General features: G+C 38.9%; 1 protein-coding gene across 3 annotated transcripts in view; it reads left to right on the forward strand.

Moving 5' to 3' along the window:
* Positions 1–1,265: 1,265 nt before the first annotated feature.
* Positions 1,266–13,916, forward strand: part of LOC134226844 (phosphatase Herzog) — a 187,187-nt gene continuing 174,536 nt past the window's right edge. Inside the window, exons 1-2 of one of the 3 annotated variants that reach the window (XM_062707878.1) lie at positions 1,266–1,356; positions 3,594–4,074. In XM_062707878.1, coding sequence (XP_062563862.1) covers positions 3,996–4,074 — 79 coding nt within the window. In that variant the 5' untranslated portion in view covers positions 1,266–1,356; positions 3,594–3,995. The other 2 variants (XM_062707877.1, XM_062707879.1) reach the window with 2 other exon arrangements.

Genomic DNA, 13,916 nt, shown 5'->3' on the forward strand with positions numbered 1-13,916 from the left:
ATCAATCCAAACACAATGTATGCCAAATTCAAACACAATGTATTCCAAGCCCAATAGAATTCCAATTCAAATCTCATCAGGTACAATTAAAATTTCATCCAAGTTCAAATTATTCCAATTAAAATTCAATCATAGTCCAATTTAAGTCCAACCTGAATTCGACCCAAAATATCAAAATCTAGCCAAATTCCAGTTTAAATTTGATTTTTATTAAATCCAAATACACTTTAAATCCAGTTTAAATGTGATCGAATGTCTTAATTTCATTCTATAGTCCAATAATAGTGTTTTAAATACATAATATAAAACTCAATTCAACATCAATGCAAACCACATTCAATTTGAAACCGTTCCAAATTTATACGTTAACTAAAATAATCATCAATATAATCGAAGTTAAATTTGTATCCAAATGCTATCAAATTTCATTCAATCCAAGTATAATATGAGATTATATTTAAAATCTTAACTTATCTCATACCAAAACCAAAACAATTCAAATCAATTACGAATTCAAACAAAACCCAATCCAAACATCGATCAAAATATAATATTATTCCATTTAAACACAATCTGGTTTTAGGGCCGATGCCCACGTAGCGTCTTTTCAACGCTGCGTGCACGTGGCGTTGAAAAAACGCAGGTGTGCATCGGTGCGGCGATGCTGCGTTACCGCTTTTTCCCGATGCACACATGCGTTTTTTCAACGCCACGTGCACGCAGCGTTGAAAACACGCTACGTGGGCATCGGCCCTTAATCGTTCAATTCAAATCTTTTCTAACGCCAATATGAATCCAATCTGAACGCCATTCGGATTTCATCTGAATCCAAATCCAATCCTGAACGAAACTAATTCAAAACCAATACAAAATACAAATTAAACAACAAATCAAGTCAACCGAGGCGACAATCTTTTTCTGGTAACTAAAATATCTTTTGTTTTAAGGTAGGTTTGGCCACCCTTGCTGCAACGCGTAGGAGCAACAAGCGGCATGTGACACTATCGGCTAACATCTTTTTCGTCCATTTTCTTGCGTCATGGCATTAGTTGCAACTTGCAGAGTCCTCTTCATCGAATGAAGTCCCTTGCAAGGAAAACTCTAAAGCTAAAGGGTTGTGCGTATTTTATTATACATATTAATTTTATATCTTAATGTGGTATACCTATATTATTAGAATATAAAACGCAAACTTATATTGAGAATTTTCTTTTGCGAGAAAAAAAAAATTCGATGTGATACGCCTTTATTCTCGCAAAAGCTTAAAGTGCTAAAATTTTGTAGCGTGAAATGCATGTTGCAGAGGCTGTAGAAGAAGAAACATCCTAGATGCAGTTTTCGGATCTTTTTGCCTCGGTATTTTTGTGTTATTAAATTAAAACAATTAACCATTAATTAATCATTTTACGGTGTTTTTGAATGATTAATGTTCTGATATTGATACAGTTCAAGTGATTTAAGTATATAAAGTGCAATCGTTTATCGCGTTTTGTAGCAGTATACTTTAGAAGTGCAACATTCTTTTGGTTCTCTTCATTCAACCCGACCAAAGCTGCCGAATATGAAAATGTTTGGCCTACATAGACAAACAGATATAACAATAAATAGAAATGTTCCATTACAGACGTAGGCTGTGCACAGCGAATTTTAAAAAAATAGACAAATTGATATTAAATATCAAATTTGCCAAAAACAGATCCACATGTTTGCACGAATCTATGACAAAAGGTCGACCTTTCGACTTTTTGTCCCTAAACATTAATCCCGCCCATTGAGCAGGTTGAAGTCGTTCGAAGTTACTCACAGTCTCTTCGTTTCCATGTGTTGACAAAAAAGGACGAGCAGGATTGGAGGAACTTCGAACGATTTTAACCTTCTCATTGGACGGGACTTTTGTGAAACAGAACGCAAAATAGCTAAAAGGATAGTTAGAAAAGGTCAGAAACTATTTTTCTAGTTACTATGAGTACAAATTTAAAACGAATCCCGCTAGTTAGAGGGAAGTACCGTTCAAATAACTGAAGTACAGTTTTAACAACAAATTGGCAAAAATGTCGATAAAGATGAACACCATGATTGCAAACTTCACGGAGTATAAATAGAAATAGAATGGATATATGGCCTGCGATTCCGGTTCAGTAAGGCGGGTTTGTGTGAAAAAAAACTATAAGAATTAGTTGAGTTAAGGTGACACGGGAAGCACAAACAATCATCAAATCGTCATCATTTCCATCATTGAATGCTTAACTTTTTTTCTACAACAAATATGATTTTGAAAATGTATCACCGGCGCGTGCTTACTCACAATCTACACGCTGATACATTTACAGTTACAACAACTGGAAACCGAAATACGCCGCTCCAAAATTACGAGGTGATAATGCTAGAAAGAGGCGAAAGATACGAAAAATAACACGGTGAGTAGTGCCTCCCCGAGTCACCTTAACATCATCGATTGGAGAATTAGTTGAGTTAACATCATCGATTGGATTTGTCTGTTTGACTTAAATAAGCTTACAAAGCTTCAAAACCCCATCCTTTTCTACTCGTCATGTGATAGAAGAAGCTGAAAGTTGGGCTGAATGCATGAGCAACAGAAAGAGAGTTGTTGCGTTAATTTCCTCGATACATTTATTCATTCTTATTCGCAAGCTTTTATAGTTTTATCTAGAGCTGCAGATGGCAACATTGGATTTTAGTTGATTTTTCTTACACTAAAACATCCACCGCCACAAACGTTTTAGTAGCTTCAACTAAACGATCGACGAAAAAACGAACATTCACGAAGCACAAATAAAGACAACGATATAGGATTCCGAACGAGCGCCGAGTATGGCTTGTAACACTGCTGCAAGCACGACGGAATCCAACTACGACATCGGACTCATCGGAGATTGCTAGCTGTTGAGGGTGACGGTCGTTCGCTTGCTGCAGTGTGTTGATTGACAGAGGCCATCTCTCGGCGAAGTGAGACGTGTTTTGTGCTGTGTTGCTCAATCGACGGAGAAGGTAAAAATTTTTGCGTGATATTTTTGAAGGTCTGTGGTGAAGGAAGTGAATTTTTGCGCATCAATAGTCGTGAAACCGTGCGACTTGGATTCCCAGAGCAGTGAAGAGTTGAATTGTTGGCGATTTTTGTAGCAGACGGAAGTCGTATTAACTCGGGGGCTGCAGTGCGTACGGCGGTAGTCTGCGGTGGATTATTCCGTTCCCGTCCCAGTTTTATGGCGAATGTGAATTTTTCTTGAATTACAAATCTACCGCGACTCCGGGGTTTACACAACTTACCGGTGTGTTCGTGCAGTGACGTGATCCGTAAATATTGCGCACGTGGTGTGTGTGCGTACGACGACGAACAAGGCGAAGAGAAATAGAAGAATAATATAAATGTACACCGCCCGGAGGTTCAGTGAAGTGCGATAGGCTACTAAAGAAAGAAAAAATAAGGCAAAGCAGTGGAATTAAAAGTTTCTTCTCTGGTTGTCGTGTTTACGCGATCGGCACATTTTTGTGATTGGAATTTTGTATTTATCTCAAGAGTGCACAGCAACGGGTAGTTTATTTGATTTCGATTTTTCTTGTGCGTTTCGCAGCTCCAGTCCAGCAATTTGGGGGAAAGTTTTCTCTTGTAGCCAGCCGGCCAAAACACAGAGGTGTGCAAAAATAATATTGGAATCGATAGTACTCTGCTCCAATCGGTTGGAAAATTTGCAGGTACGGAGCAGTTGAAGAGAAAGTGCAAATAAGTGCCGAGAAGAAGTGGAAAATCCAGAAACCGTACTCAAGGAAACTAACAAAAACATACGAACAGTTCAGCAAGTGGATTGGGGAGTCTCGCCCAGGGTCCAGTCATATAGCAACTATAGCAGGGTGAATTGGAGGCTCGTCGGGAGCTCCGGTAATTACCCTATCACAGACGCATCACAAGTTTTTGCAGTAGCAACAGCGGCACAGCCAACATTTCCGGAGGGGAACGTCCAAAAGCCAATGATTAAATGGACGCTACATCCATCATTACGCAAGTTTCGCGCGATGACGAGCAGCAACTGAATAGTAGCTATCCAGGCGAAAAAGGTGAGTGGTTATCAAATGTCAATAAACCGCAGCGTGCGTTAGGAATTGCGCAAACATATTGTTGAAGTACTGAACGACTCGATAACATGTCTTTCAGTTCATTGTACAAGCTCATGATAACTTCAATGAAACGCTTCGTGAATTTTGCATCACAATGATAGATAGAGCCAACATCTAAGAATCAATAAAACTTGTGAACGTTTAGTTCCATCAACTAATATTTTCTAATAGACGAGTCCAAGTGAATATAAGAAGAAGACAAACGACGATGTTAACTTTGACAGATCCTACAGCACAGCATAAGAAGATAATTTTAGAATGATTATAATAAATTCTACACAAAATGTAATTAAAATCTAAATGATGTACGAGACGAAAAAAAGTTCTGAAGTGCATATTAGGATGTTTATATCTTTTTTGTATATTTTCTGTCAAAGTTAACACCGTCGTGTGTCTTCTTATTTTACTTGGATTCGTGTATAACTTTTAAAAGCTATTCGATATAAAGTAAGATTTCGATTGCTCAAGCATTCGATGTAAAAAATTTACTAAAATAGTGATTATCCCAGTTTTTGCTTTCTTATCTAGCGTGTAGTATTTGCCTGCTCTAAGCAGACCGGAGACAGTGAATTTCTTCATCTAACATATTTGCATGTAATTCGGTAAAAGCACGTTACAAGCCTAACATTCATTGTCAAAATATAAAAAACGACCTCGGATCACCTGACTACCGTTTTTTGATAGATGTGCTCGAAACAAATTGGATTTAACCATTTAACGGTAATTTTATACCAATATTTTCTAATAAAAATAACTCGTAAAGCAAATCGCTATTGCGCTAGCGAGATATGACAAAATAAATATAAGTCTTGAAACACAATTTTCGTGAAAATCCATTTTTTGACACACATTTTTAAGTGAGTAAACTAGGTCTTCAGGCAGTGCAGACCGCAATTGATAAAAAATAATGCTTATAAATAAAATAAATTTAAAAAAATAGATAAAATAAATCGTGTTAGTAAAAAATCTTATCTTAAGCTTGGCCACTTTTAGTTATGAATAGAGTCAGCTAAAAGGATCTTTGTTCTGATAGATAGCAATCAACGTCTGATACAATCAACGCCCAATGCCGTGGACGTGTAAATTTTATAAATAGTACGAGGCAAGATTTATCGATCGTCAATATAATCAATCACGTGCTATATTTCTCGGCGTATTTGGACCGCTGAACTATTTCCATGAACAGAGTCACATCCTATAGCAGCTTATGTATACATCCTTTAGTATACAAGTAAGACAAAAAAGTTACCAAAATCAAATGGGATCTACTTGATTACAAAGTTTTTCGACCTCCGCAGTTAAGCTCTTCTCAGTCTCTCGTACTTAACTGAACTTCAAATTATGCTGCACTTACCCTTATCTGATTTCCTCGTAACGAGTTCCATTCGACGTTTCATTCATAAGTTCACTTTATACCAAAAATGAGTGAAAAAGTCTAGCTCATTTTTAAAGGATTTATCTTTAACCATTTTACTCGCAACAAATTACATTCGACGGTTCATTCACTTGTCATAAGACGAGTTAATACAATCCCATTGAATTCCATCACTTAATTGTATATTGACAGATACGTATTTCGACCTCAACAGTAAGGCCGTCTTCAGTGTCTTCAGTGTCATTGTTTCTTATTGAAAATTGACCAGATCGGACCATGGGCAGTGTTGTAAAATGTCATTTGCATTCGTTTGTATAATTTTCCCAGAACTTTTTTCAGAAGGTAGCTATCAATTCATGTTGTATGACGAACTTATAGCGGTTAAATGGGCCTACAACTTTGTCTAACGAGACTTTGCTGTAAATATGTCATCTGGGGCGTGGAAGGCAAAATGTCATTCAAATGACATTATGTCAAATGACACGTGACATTTTGGAGAGTTTTCACTCTCCAGCCTTTGATGTTATACTTAGAGCAATGTACCCTTGGACAAAAATATAACCCTACTCAAGCGTTATGAGTACATTCAAAATTAAGGAAGAAATTTTGCTTCTAAAGAAAGTTATGAACAAATTAGTCAAATGACATGCAGATGACATTTTACAAGCCTGACCATGGGCACAGAAGTAATGGCCAAAATGCCACTTTTATACAAAAACTGAGTAAAAAAAGTTTAGCTCACTTTTCAAGCACTTATCTTGAACTGATTTTCTCGCAACAGGTTACATTCGAAGGGAAATTCGGTCTTATTATTTCCTGTTGCAAATGGGCTAGATTGGATTATGGGCTCAAAAGTTATGGCCAAAATACAAAATGCTACGTGCCGAATCCGAATATTTCTCGAATCGCTTACAATCCGTGATCGCAAATTGAAGTACTCGAAGTTTCATTGCGCCCACTAAAATACCTACATGAAAAGTTCCACCTTCGGCTAATGACAATAATTAATATCATTGCTATTTCCGTTCATACGATCAGTTCGACATTGTCCCGCAGACAGCAATTCCATTCGTTTATTTATTATTCCCATTAGCTAAACTATTTTCAAATGCAAGAGCAACACGTCATCCACCGCACACATCCGATTCTATTCAGCTTCAGCCTCAGGTCGTTCAAGACCATCAGCGTCCGCCGAAGCCGGACATTTAAAAATCGTGTACGAAACGAATACTAACGCTATTGGGAGGCGAATCGTGATGCACATGCCCGCTGCTGCTACCATCCGGACTCGTCCAGTCGCGCTGCTATCTCATCCACTATGATGACCCTCTTCTCAGTTGTAGGTATTCGTATTAACTGCTGCCGTAACAGAGCACCAGTGGCGAATGAAAAAAAACTCAGCTGGTTGTTGCTGAAAAACTGCACCGACCAGTTTTTTTTTGTCCTCGGACAAATCTCATGAAAGAGCATTCCAGGGAACTAGGGGAATGGGCGAGCCCCGGAAGGAGGCAGGCGCTGCTGCAGTAGTTGCGGTTTTCAGCACTAGATTTCAATCGGAACAATGAAGGAGGATGGTCCTTATTGGAACTATTTGAATTGCTCGATAAAGCGATATACCGTGAATCATTGTTTAGTCGTTTGTTTCATTTTCTTGATAATGAAATCAAATGAATAAGTAAAGGATATGTTTTTGATAGTAAGCACAAAGTTTTTATCAAACTTTGCCTTGTGTATCAAAAAAATTATTATACAAATTTCTTATTAGATTTAAAAAAAAATCTTATAGAGATACATTGATCCGCTCTATTTTGTATCATTTCCCCCCATATCGAAGTGAACTAAATGCTCTATGAGCTCACCACTAAAAACTTCTGTCTAGTTCAGTCGTACTAATACGGATTCATTAGCTAGGTAAGTTAGACAAGGCTATCTAACTTATTACTTATGGCCAGACTCAAGGAGCTACTCTGATAGGCGCTGAATATTCAGTAACCATAATAATATCTCAGTAATGGGCGTACAAACACATGGATTCGTATTGGAACTGCACCCCTTCAGATGGATACTGTACGCACCAACACAAACCATGCTTTAGCTCAAAGATTGCACAAACGATATCTACGCTGAAGTTTAATGTTTGGCAGCACTGTTACCAATGTGACGGACACGAGCGAAACCGAACGATTGCCTGTGATTGTGTGTGTTAGTGAAATAATTACCATGCGTACTCACTTCGTGTGGCGCTTCTCTGTATTGGTGCATCACCGAAAACAGACAACATATTTTTACAAACGTCAACACAAGGTGAGTCGCAAATGGGCGGCTTATTTATGTATTATGCCGACCGACGACTGCGGCCCACCCTTCGCACTTGTTTCGTTCCTTCCTGTTTTCCGTTGTTTCTGTCTGCTGTTGTACTATCTGCGGACATAGGCTGCTTTCGCGTTGTCTTCAGTTCAATGCTGATCCATCGTCTTTCATTCATTGATTGTGGTGACAGCTTTCGAAATGGTAATCGATTCTATCCTCTTCGTTTTCCGGAAATTTATACTATTTCGGATATTGTGACCGGTTTTTACCATCAACAGCGAAGAGAGGATAGGCTTTGGTACAAATAAGAAATAGATGATATCATCTACTGAAAAAGCTTCCTCAACTTTTATAAGCTTCAATAGAGAGATCTCGTACTAGTACTCGGAGACGAGCCAGCCTCGGGCTGAAAGTCTCCTTAATAAAGACACAAAAAAAAATCTCGTACTAGTTATGCAAAATTGTTCAACGTTGAACAATTTTGCATACAACTTCTAACCCGAAAATTTCCTAGACGTCGGGAATCGAACCCAGCCACCCTCAGCATGGGTTGCTTTGTAGCCGCGCAACTTACCGCACGGCTACGAAGGGCCCCGAATCTTTTTGGCATCGGCTACTGACAACTTGCGCCAAGCTACCTGTTTGCTAAAAGTCCCTCAGTTCAGTTTTCTTACAAAGTACAGAGTATCTACTCTCTTCCAAACATTGGTGATGAGTTGCCAGGGATTTTTGATCCTCTGAACAACCATCATAGCCATCACACTTAAATTATTTTGCCGACCTCAGCCCTCCTTGTGCGGTAAGACGCGTGGCTACAAAGCAAGACCACTGAGGGTGGCTGGGTTCGATTACTGGTGCCGGTCTAGGCAATTTTTGGAAATTGTCTCGACTTCCCTGGGCATAAAAGTATTATCGTGTTAGCCTCATGATATACGAATGCAAAAATTGTAACTTGGCTTATAAACCTTGGCAGTTGGCAAACCTTGGCAACATTAACTTGGCAGTTAATATATGTGGAAGTGCGAGGCGGCTCTATCCCAGTGTGGGGATGTAATGCCAATAAGAAGAAGAAAGCCTCAGCAAAATTTTCACCGAGATTCTAACACTCACCCAACAATCATTTCGACGAATTTCGGTAAATTTTTACCGTGATCTCGGTAATCGTAAAGGTAAAGTTTACCGAAATCTCATTAAAAAATTTACCGAAATTCGTCGAAATGATTTCCAAGATCCCGGCAGTTGGATTCTCAGCAATCGTTGAATTGGTAATTTTAAGTGTGTACATGTGCGACATCTGGATTTGGTTCTAAAATGTAAACAACAATGTTATATGTTAATTCTCTACCATCTTTTTATAATGGCGAGGCTATTTTTATTTGTTTTTTTCGATATGTTATCAAAATCAAACACTCAATCATACAGCAATATAACGATGTAGTATGCTTGAGATACCTACTTGATTGTAGGGACTCGAAAAAGAATTTCTTTGTAGTAACTAACCGCGCGAACGCATTCGCAATTAGTGGAAGTAATTGGAAGAATATTATTCTTTTAACCGTGTAACATTTCCCCTAAGGCTTTGATCCGATTCGTGAATTAAAATCGAATTAAACTTAAAAGTGACAGTTCGGAAATTATGAAATCCCCCGCTCATAAGAATGGCTGGTGCTACCCAGCAAGACCAACAAAACATCTACCAAAAATGATTCAATATCTGTCAAAAGTAGTCTTGCTCTGCGAGCAGGGTTATTTGGAAATTTTTGAACTGTCACTATTAAGTTTTATCACAGATAACAGATATTGAGGCTGGCATCCGATACGTGTGTAAACATCCGCAACCGTTAATTCAAATGTATTTTAAATTGGGACCGCGTTTGGCAATCGATTGGAGATGGCGCAAGGATCATTGTTATTGAAAACGCAGCCCGAATGCGGCTGTCAAATGCATTGGCTGCGTTCGACGGTTGTTAATCAGCTGCGTCCGTATGTACTGCCGCAATCAGTTGAGTAGATGGCAGTAGTGGGCCAACGTATATCAATTCAAAAGTTTACACAGGATTTTCAATAAAATTTGTTCTAGCCTAAATATCTGTTATCTGTGGTTTAATTCGATTACGTGACATTTTTATTCGGCTATTCGGCTAACGAATCGGACCAAAGCCTAAGACGCTCACAAACAATTAATCATTTGCATCAAGTTACGATAGAAACAATCTGGGCGAAGGTCACGCCGTACTTGAAGTTTCACAAATGGATTGACGAAGAACGGAAGTTTGATACCAACTGCATAGTAAGTAATAGTTTTAGATTAAACATACTTTACATCCTCTTACAACTCGTTAGTTCAAGTATTAAATTGAACTCAATTACTTGTACTATGTTATGCGTATGAGATTGTCTGCCACAACATGTCAAGTTAAAGCTAAATCAAAAATGACTAAAATATCCTTAAAGATCATTTCTGTTATTATGCAAGTATCGTGAAGAACGGTTGTCAAAAAGAATGATTTTCTCGCCGATTTAAAAAAAAAGTCGAGTGTTTCAGACTCGACCGTTCGTCGCTACAGTGCTCAGGAAACTGAATGTCACTTCTCTTCTACACGATCATTCCGAAATATTTACACAGTCGCTTGAATCAAATTTTCTCGCATATTAAAATAGTTCGCGAATATTCCCCCAGAAATGTTTTTACAACTTTTCGGATTTTAAATGATACAAAAATCTTTTAAGGCTGTGGAAATATGATGATATAAGTATCATGCTAAATGGTTCATCGTGAAAGAAAAACCCAAATTTATCCACCAGTGGTGATTATGCCTTTCTCGATTCAATGTGTGGAATTCGAATTAGTATGGTAAATGCAACGTAAATTGCCTACATTTTGGCGGTTAAAAGCTTTGATGCGATTATATCACGCTATTTAAGAATTACTCAACTATGAGAGTAATGGATTGCGTCACGGTTAAATTGAATAATGATTTAAAGTGTGTATGTAAACAGCGTATTTGTTAAAAGAAAAATATAAAAATTTATTCAAACCGCATAAGTTATTAGCAAACAAAAACAATAGTGTCCAACTAGGAAAGTTTCTCCGTCGAATGAAACTAGTTGCACTCGAATCGGTTAAGTCCTTCTATATGAAACGTGTTTAACAAAACAAAATTCTCTGGGCTACATACATACACACACACACAGACGGACATTTACTCAGTTTTTCGAGCTGAGTCGATTGGTATATAACACTATGGGTCTCCGAGCCTTCTATCAAAATTTGGCTTTTGGAGTGAAATTATAGCCTTCTGGTTCAACTTTGTTATACGAGAAAAGCAAAAATCAATCAGAAACTGACAGATGTCTCGGAATTACAAAAGAAATTGACAAGGTGAAAATGGGTGTTCATGTCCTTCAATAGACATGATTTGTGATGTTTCAGAATGGATTGAAAATAGCAACAAGTGGCGTCCCGCTCACCATAACATATGTTTGGAGAATGCTTAAGATTATAACACATCTAGGAACTTTTTTCAAATAGGCGTAACTGTATTTGCTTGAAATTTGAAACGACTCTTACTCTCTCTATTGTGCATATTTCGTTCAACTATAACGTTACTATTTGGTAGATTCCAATCTATTCTTTCTGTTGGGTACATCAGTTGACCACAATAGTTTGAATTAAGAGAACAATCGCCATTCCAAAAATCAAGGTCAGAATCAATTGGGCCCATTTGAAAAAAGTTTCTAGACATATTCAATAAGGGCTTGGACATATCCGAAAAATAATGTTAATAGCCTTCAAACGTAAGTTTTTTTACTCAACAACATCTGCTAATGAAAGATCCAGAAAGACATAAAACTAATTTTTAAATAAACGTCCCTAGATCTAGCATTTTATTTATTAAATTTTCACCTAAAACTAATCGTTATGTAAATCCGCGCCAGATCCGCGAAAATCGCGAAATCTGCGTAGTCGTAACAACCCTGTTTGTACTCACCGCGGCGTCGCGTCGATGGTACGCTGGCACTCACTCTCACGCGTCGTCGACGACGGGCGCTCCTTCGCTGGTTGGATAGACGTCGTCTTGATGCTGCTGGTGTTGTTGATATTCATGTCGTCTGAGCGTCGATCGTATCCAACGATGGTTTGAGGCACATGATGCTGGTGGCTAACGAGCCCATCTTTCAGCGCGCCATGCGGACTGAACAATAGGAGACCCGGAGGACCGATTTTTATATACTATGAATTGAGGTGATGTATGTATTTGTGTGTAAGTAAGTTGTAATAAATTCACCTGTTTTCAGACAGGATAATTATTCCTAACCGAATCTGCTCGCAAGATGGGGAATCGTTTTTTGACGTAGGATTACGTCCGTCCGGAACATAGGGGGTCGTTCTGCAGATTCAAATCTGAGACCGTCACGAAAAGTGGTAGCCGTTTTTCAACCGGTTTTAAAGATTTTGGTGTTAATCGATCGACGAACTCTCTAAGATTTTGCTCAACTATCGAAAAAATGCATTCAAGGTGCTAAACTATTGAAAAATAGAATTTTACTAGGCACTGAAAAATCGGCAAACCAACCAATCGCGTATGTGCATCGCAAGCACAGACATCAAAATCGTGCAACTTACGGGCTCGACTCGAAATTTTCTCGGAGAGTGGGCATAACGATGACGCCCGTTACAGCAGTCTCAGCAGAAAGTGGAACATCGAGAGGCCATCGCCAAAAGCAACAATCTTCGGACTATCGTTTAGTTACTGTTAGTGGCGCATTGTGGAAAGAAGATCGGTTCTTCTCATGACCAAAATTTTATGAGAAGAAAGGGTTGATTGCAAAAATGGCATCGATTACGGTCCCCGGATACCAGTGGCGCAACTGAAAATGTTTTCTTAACAGTGGCTACTTAGCAGAAAAGTGAAATTTTTACGCAAGGTACGGACTATCGTTAGTTTGCTATGAATGATTAGAAAGGCGCATTGTGGATCAAAATCGATTCTTGTCAAATCTACCATTGTATGCAAGAGAAGGTAGAGCCGAAATATTTTCTTCAAAGTGCAAATCATAACCGCTTGGCAACGGTAGAAAGTTGGAATAGGTAGCAGTAAAAGTGCGGGAAGTAAACAATGATGACGTCTCACATTATTGAGTTACGCTGGCAGTCAAATGAGATTTTCCCAAGAATCTGATTTCGGTATTCTTACTGTTTATTGTTTATTTTACACGAGAGAAGGTTGAGCCGAGACAAAAATTTGCAAAAAAATGCGAATCATAATCACTTGGTGACGGGCAAAATTCTTTGTCGGTAGCAGCCCATGCGCTTCATGCAGGGAGACGTTGCAAAACAATGTATTAGAATGGATGACGTCTATTGTGTTTCAACGGCAAATCATAAATTGGCTTACAGTGGCATCAGTCCTCTCCTCTTTGAGTGGGACTCTGGCCCTGAAAAGGGCCGTTTTAGGTGGAGCTACGTGCTCGTTCAATCACTAGGAGCTCCCTCCGAGACGGCGGGTTAGGCCTGCTCGATACGCACGAAGATATCGTTTACGAGGCTGTTTGTAATGCTTGACGCCTTCGATGAGACGCCCTTGATAATGTTTCTCTGAGCCTTGCTGCCGCCGTTCGTAGCAATCATCGTCGCTGCCGCCGCCCGTAGCAACCATCATCGCTGTTGTCTTTTCCGCAGCCTTTCCACCGCCAGTGATGTCTGGTTCGGTAGATGCAATTGTCCTGTCGATTCTATCGAGAAAACCAGACTTCGGCTGGTCAGAATACGTTTGCATTGAGTCCGCTCCCCCCCTTTGGGAGCCGTATCATTGGCATCGGTTTGCTTGCTCTGCCTTTCGTTCGTTTGTTGCCAGCAGGGACGGGAATGGTTGACATTTCTTTCTACCATTCATTCTTCCATGCAATAACAGAAAAACAAAACCACCGCAGCAGCAGCCACGCCAAACAGACGACAGTCAGCTCATGGTTTTTTCTATTTTCTCTCCCCACAATTAATGTTTTCGTACAATAATTTCACAACGTATAACCGTTTTTGGTGGGAAATATTCATTTCATTACTCCTTGCTCATTTTAGAGGTAAGAACGAATAAAT

Source organism: Armigeres subalbatus, chromosome 3, assembly GCF_024139115.2.
Source record: "Armigeres subalbatus isolate Guangzhou_Male chromosome 3, GZ_Asu_2, whole genome shotgun sequence".
NCBI classification, from domain to species: domain Eukaryota; kingdom Metazoa; phylum Arthropoda; class Insecta; order Diptera; family Culicidae; genus Armigeres; species Armigeres subalbatus.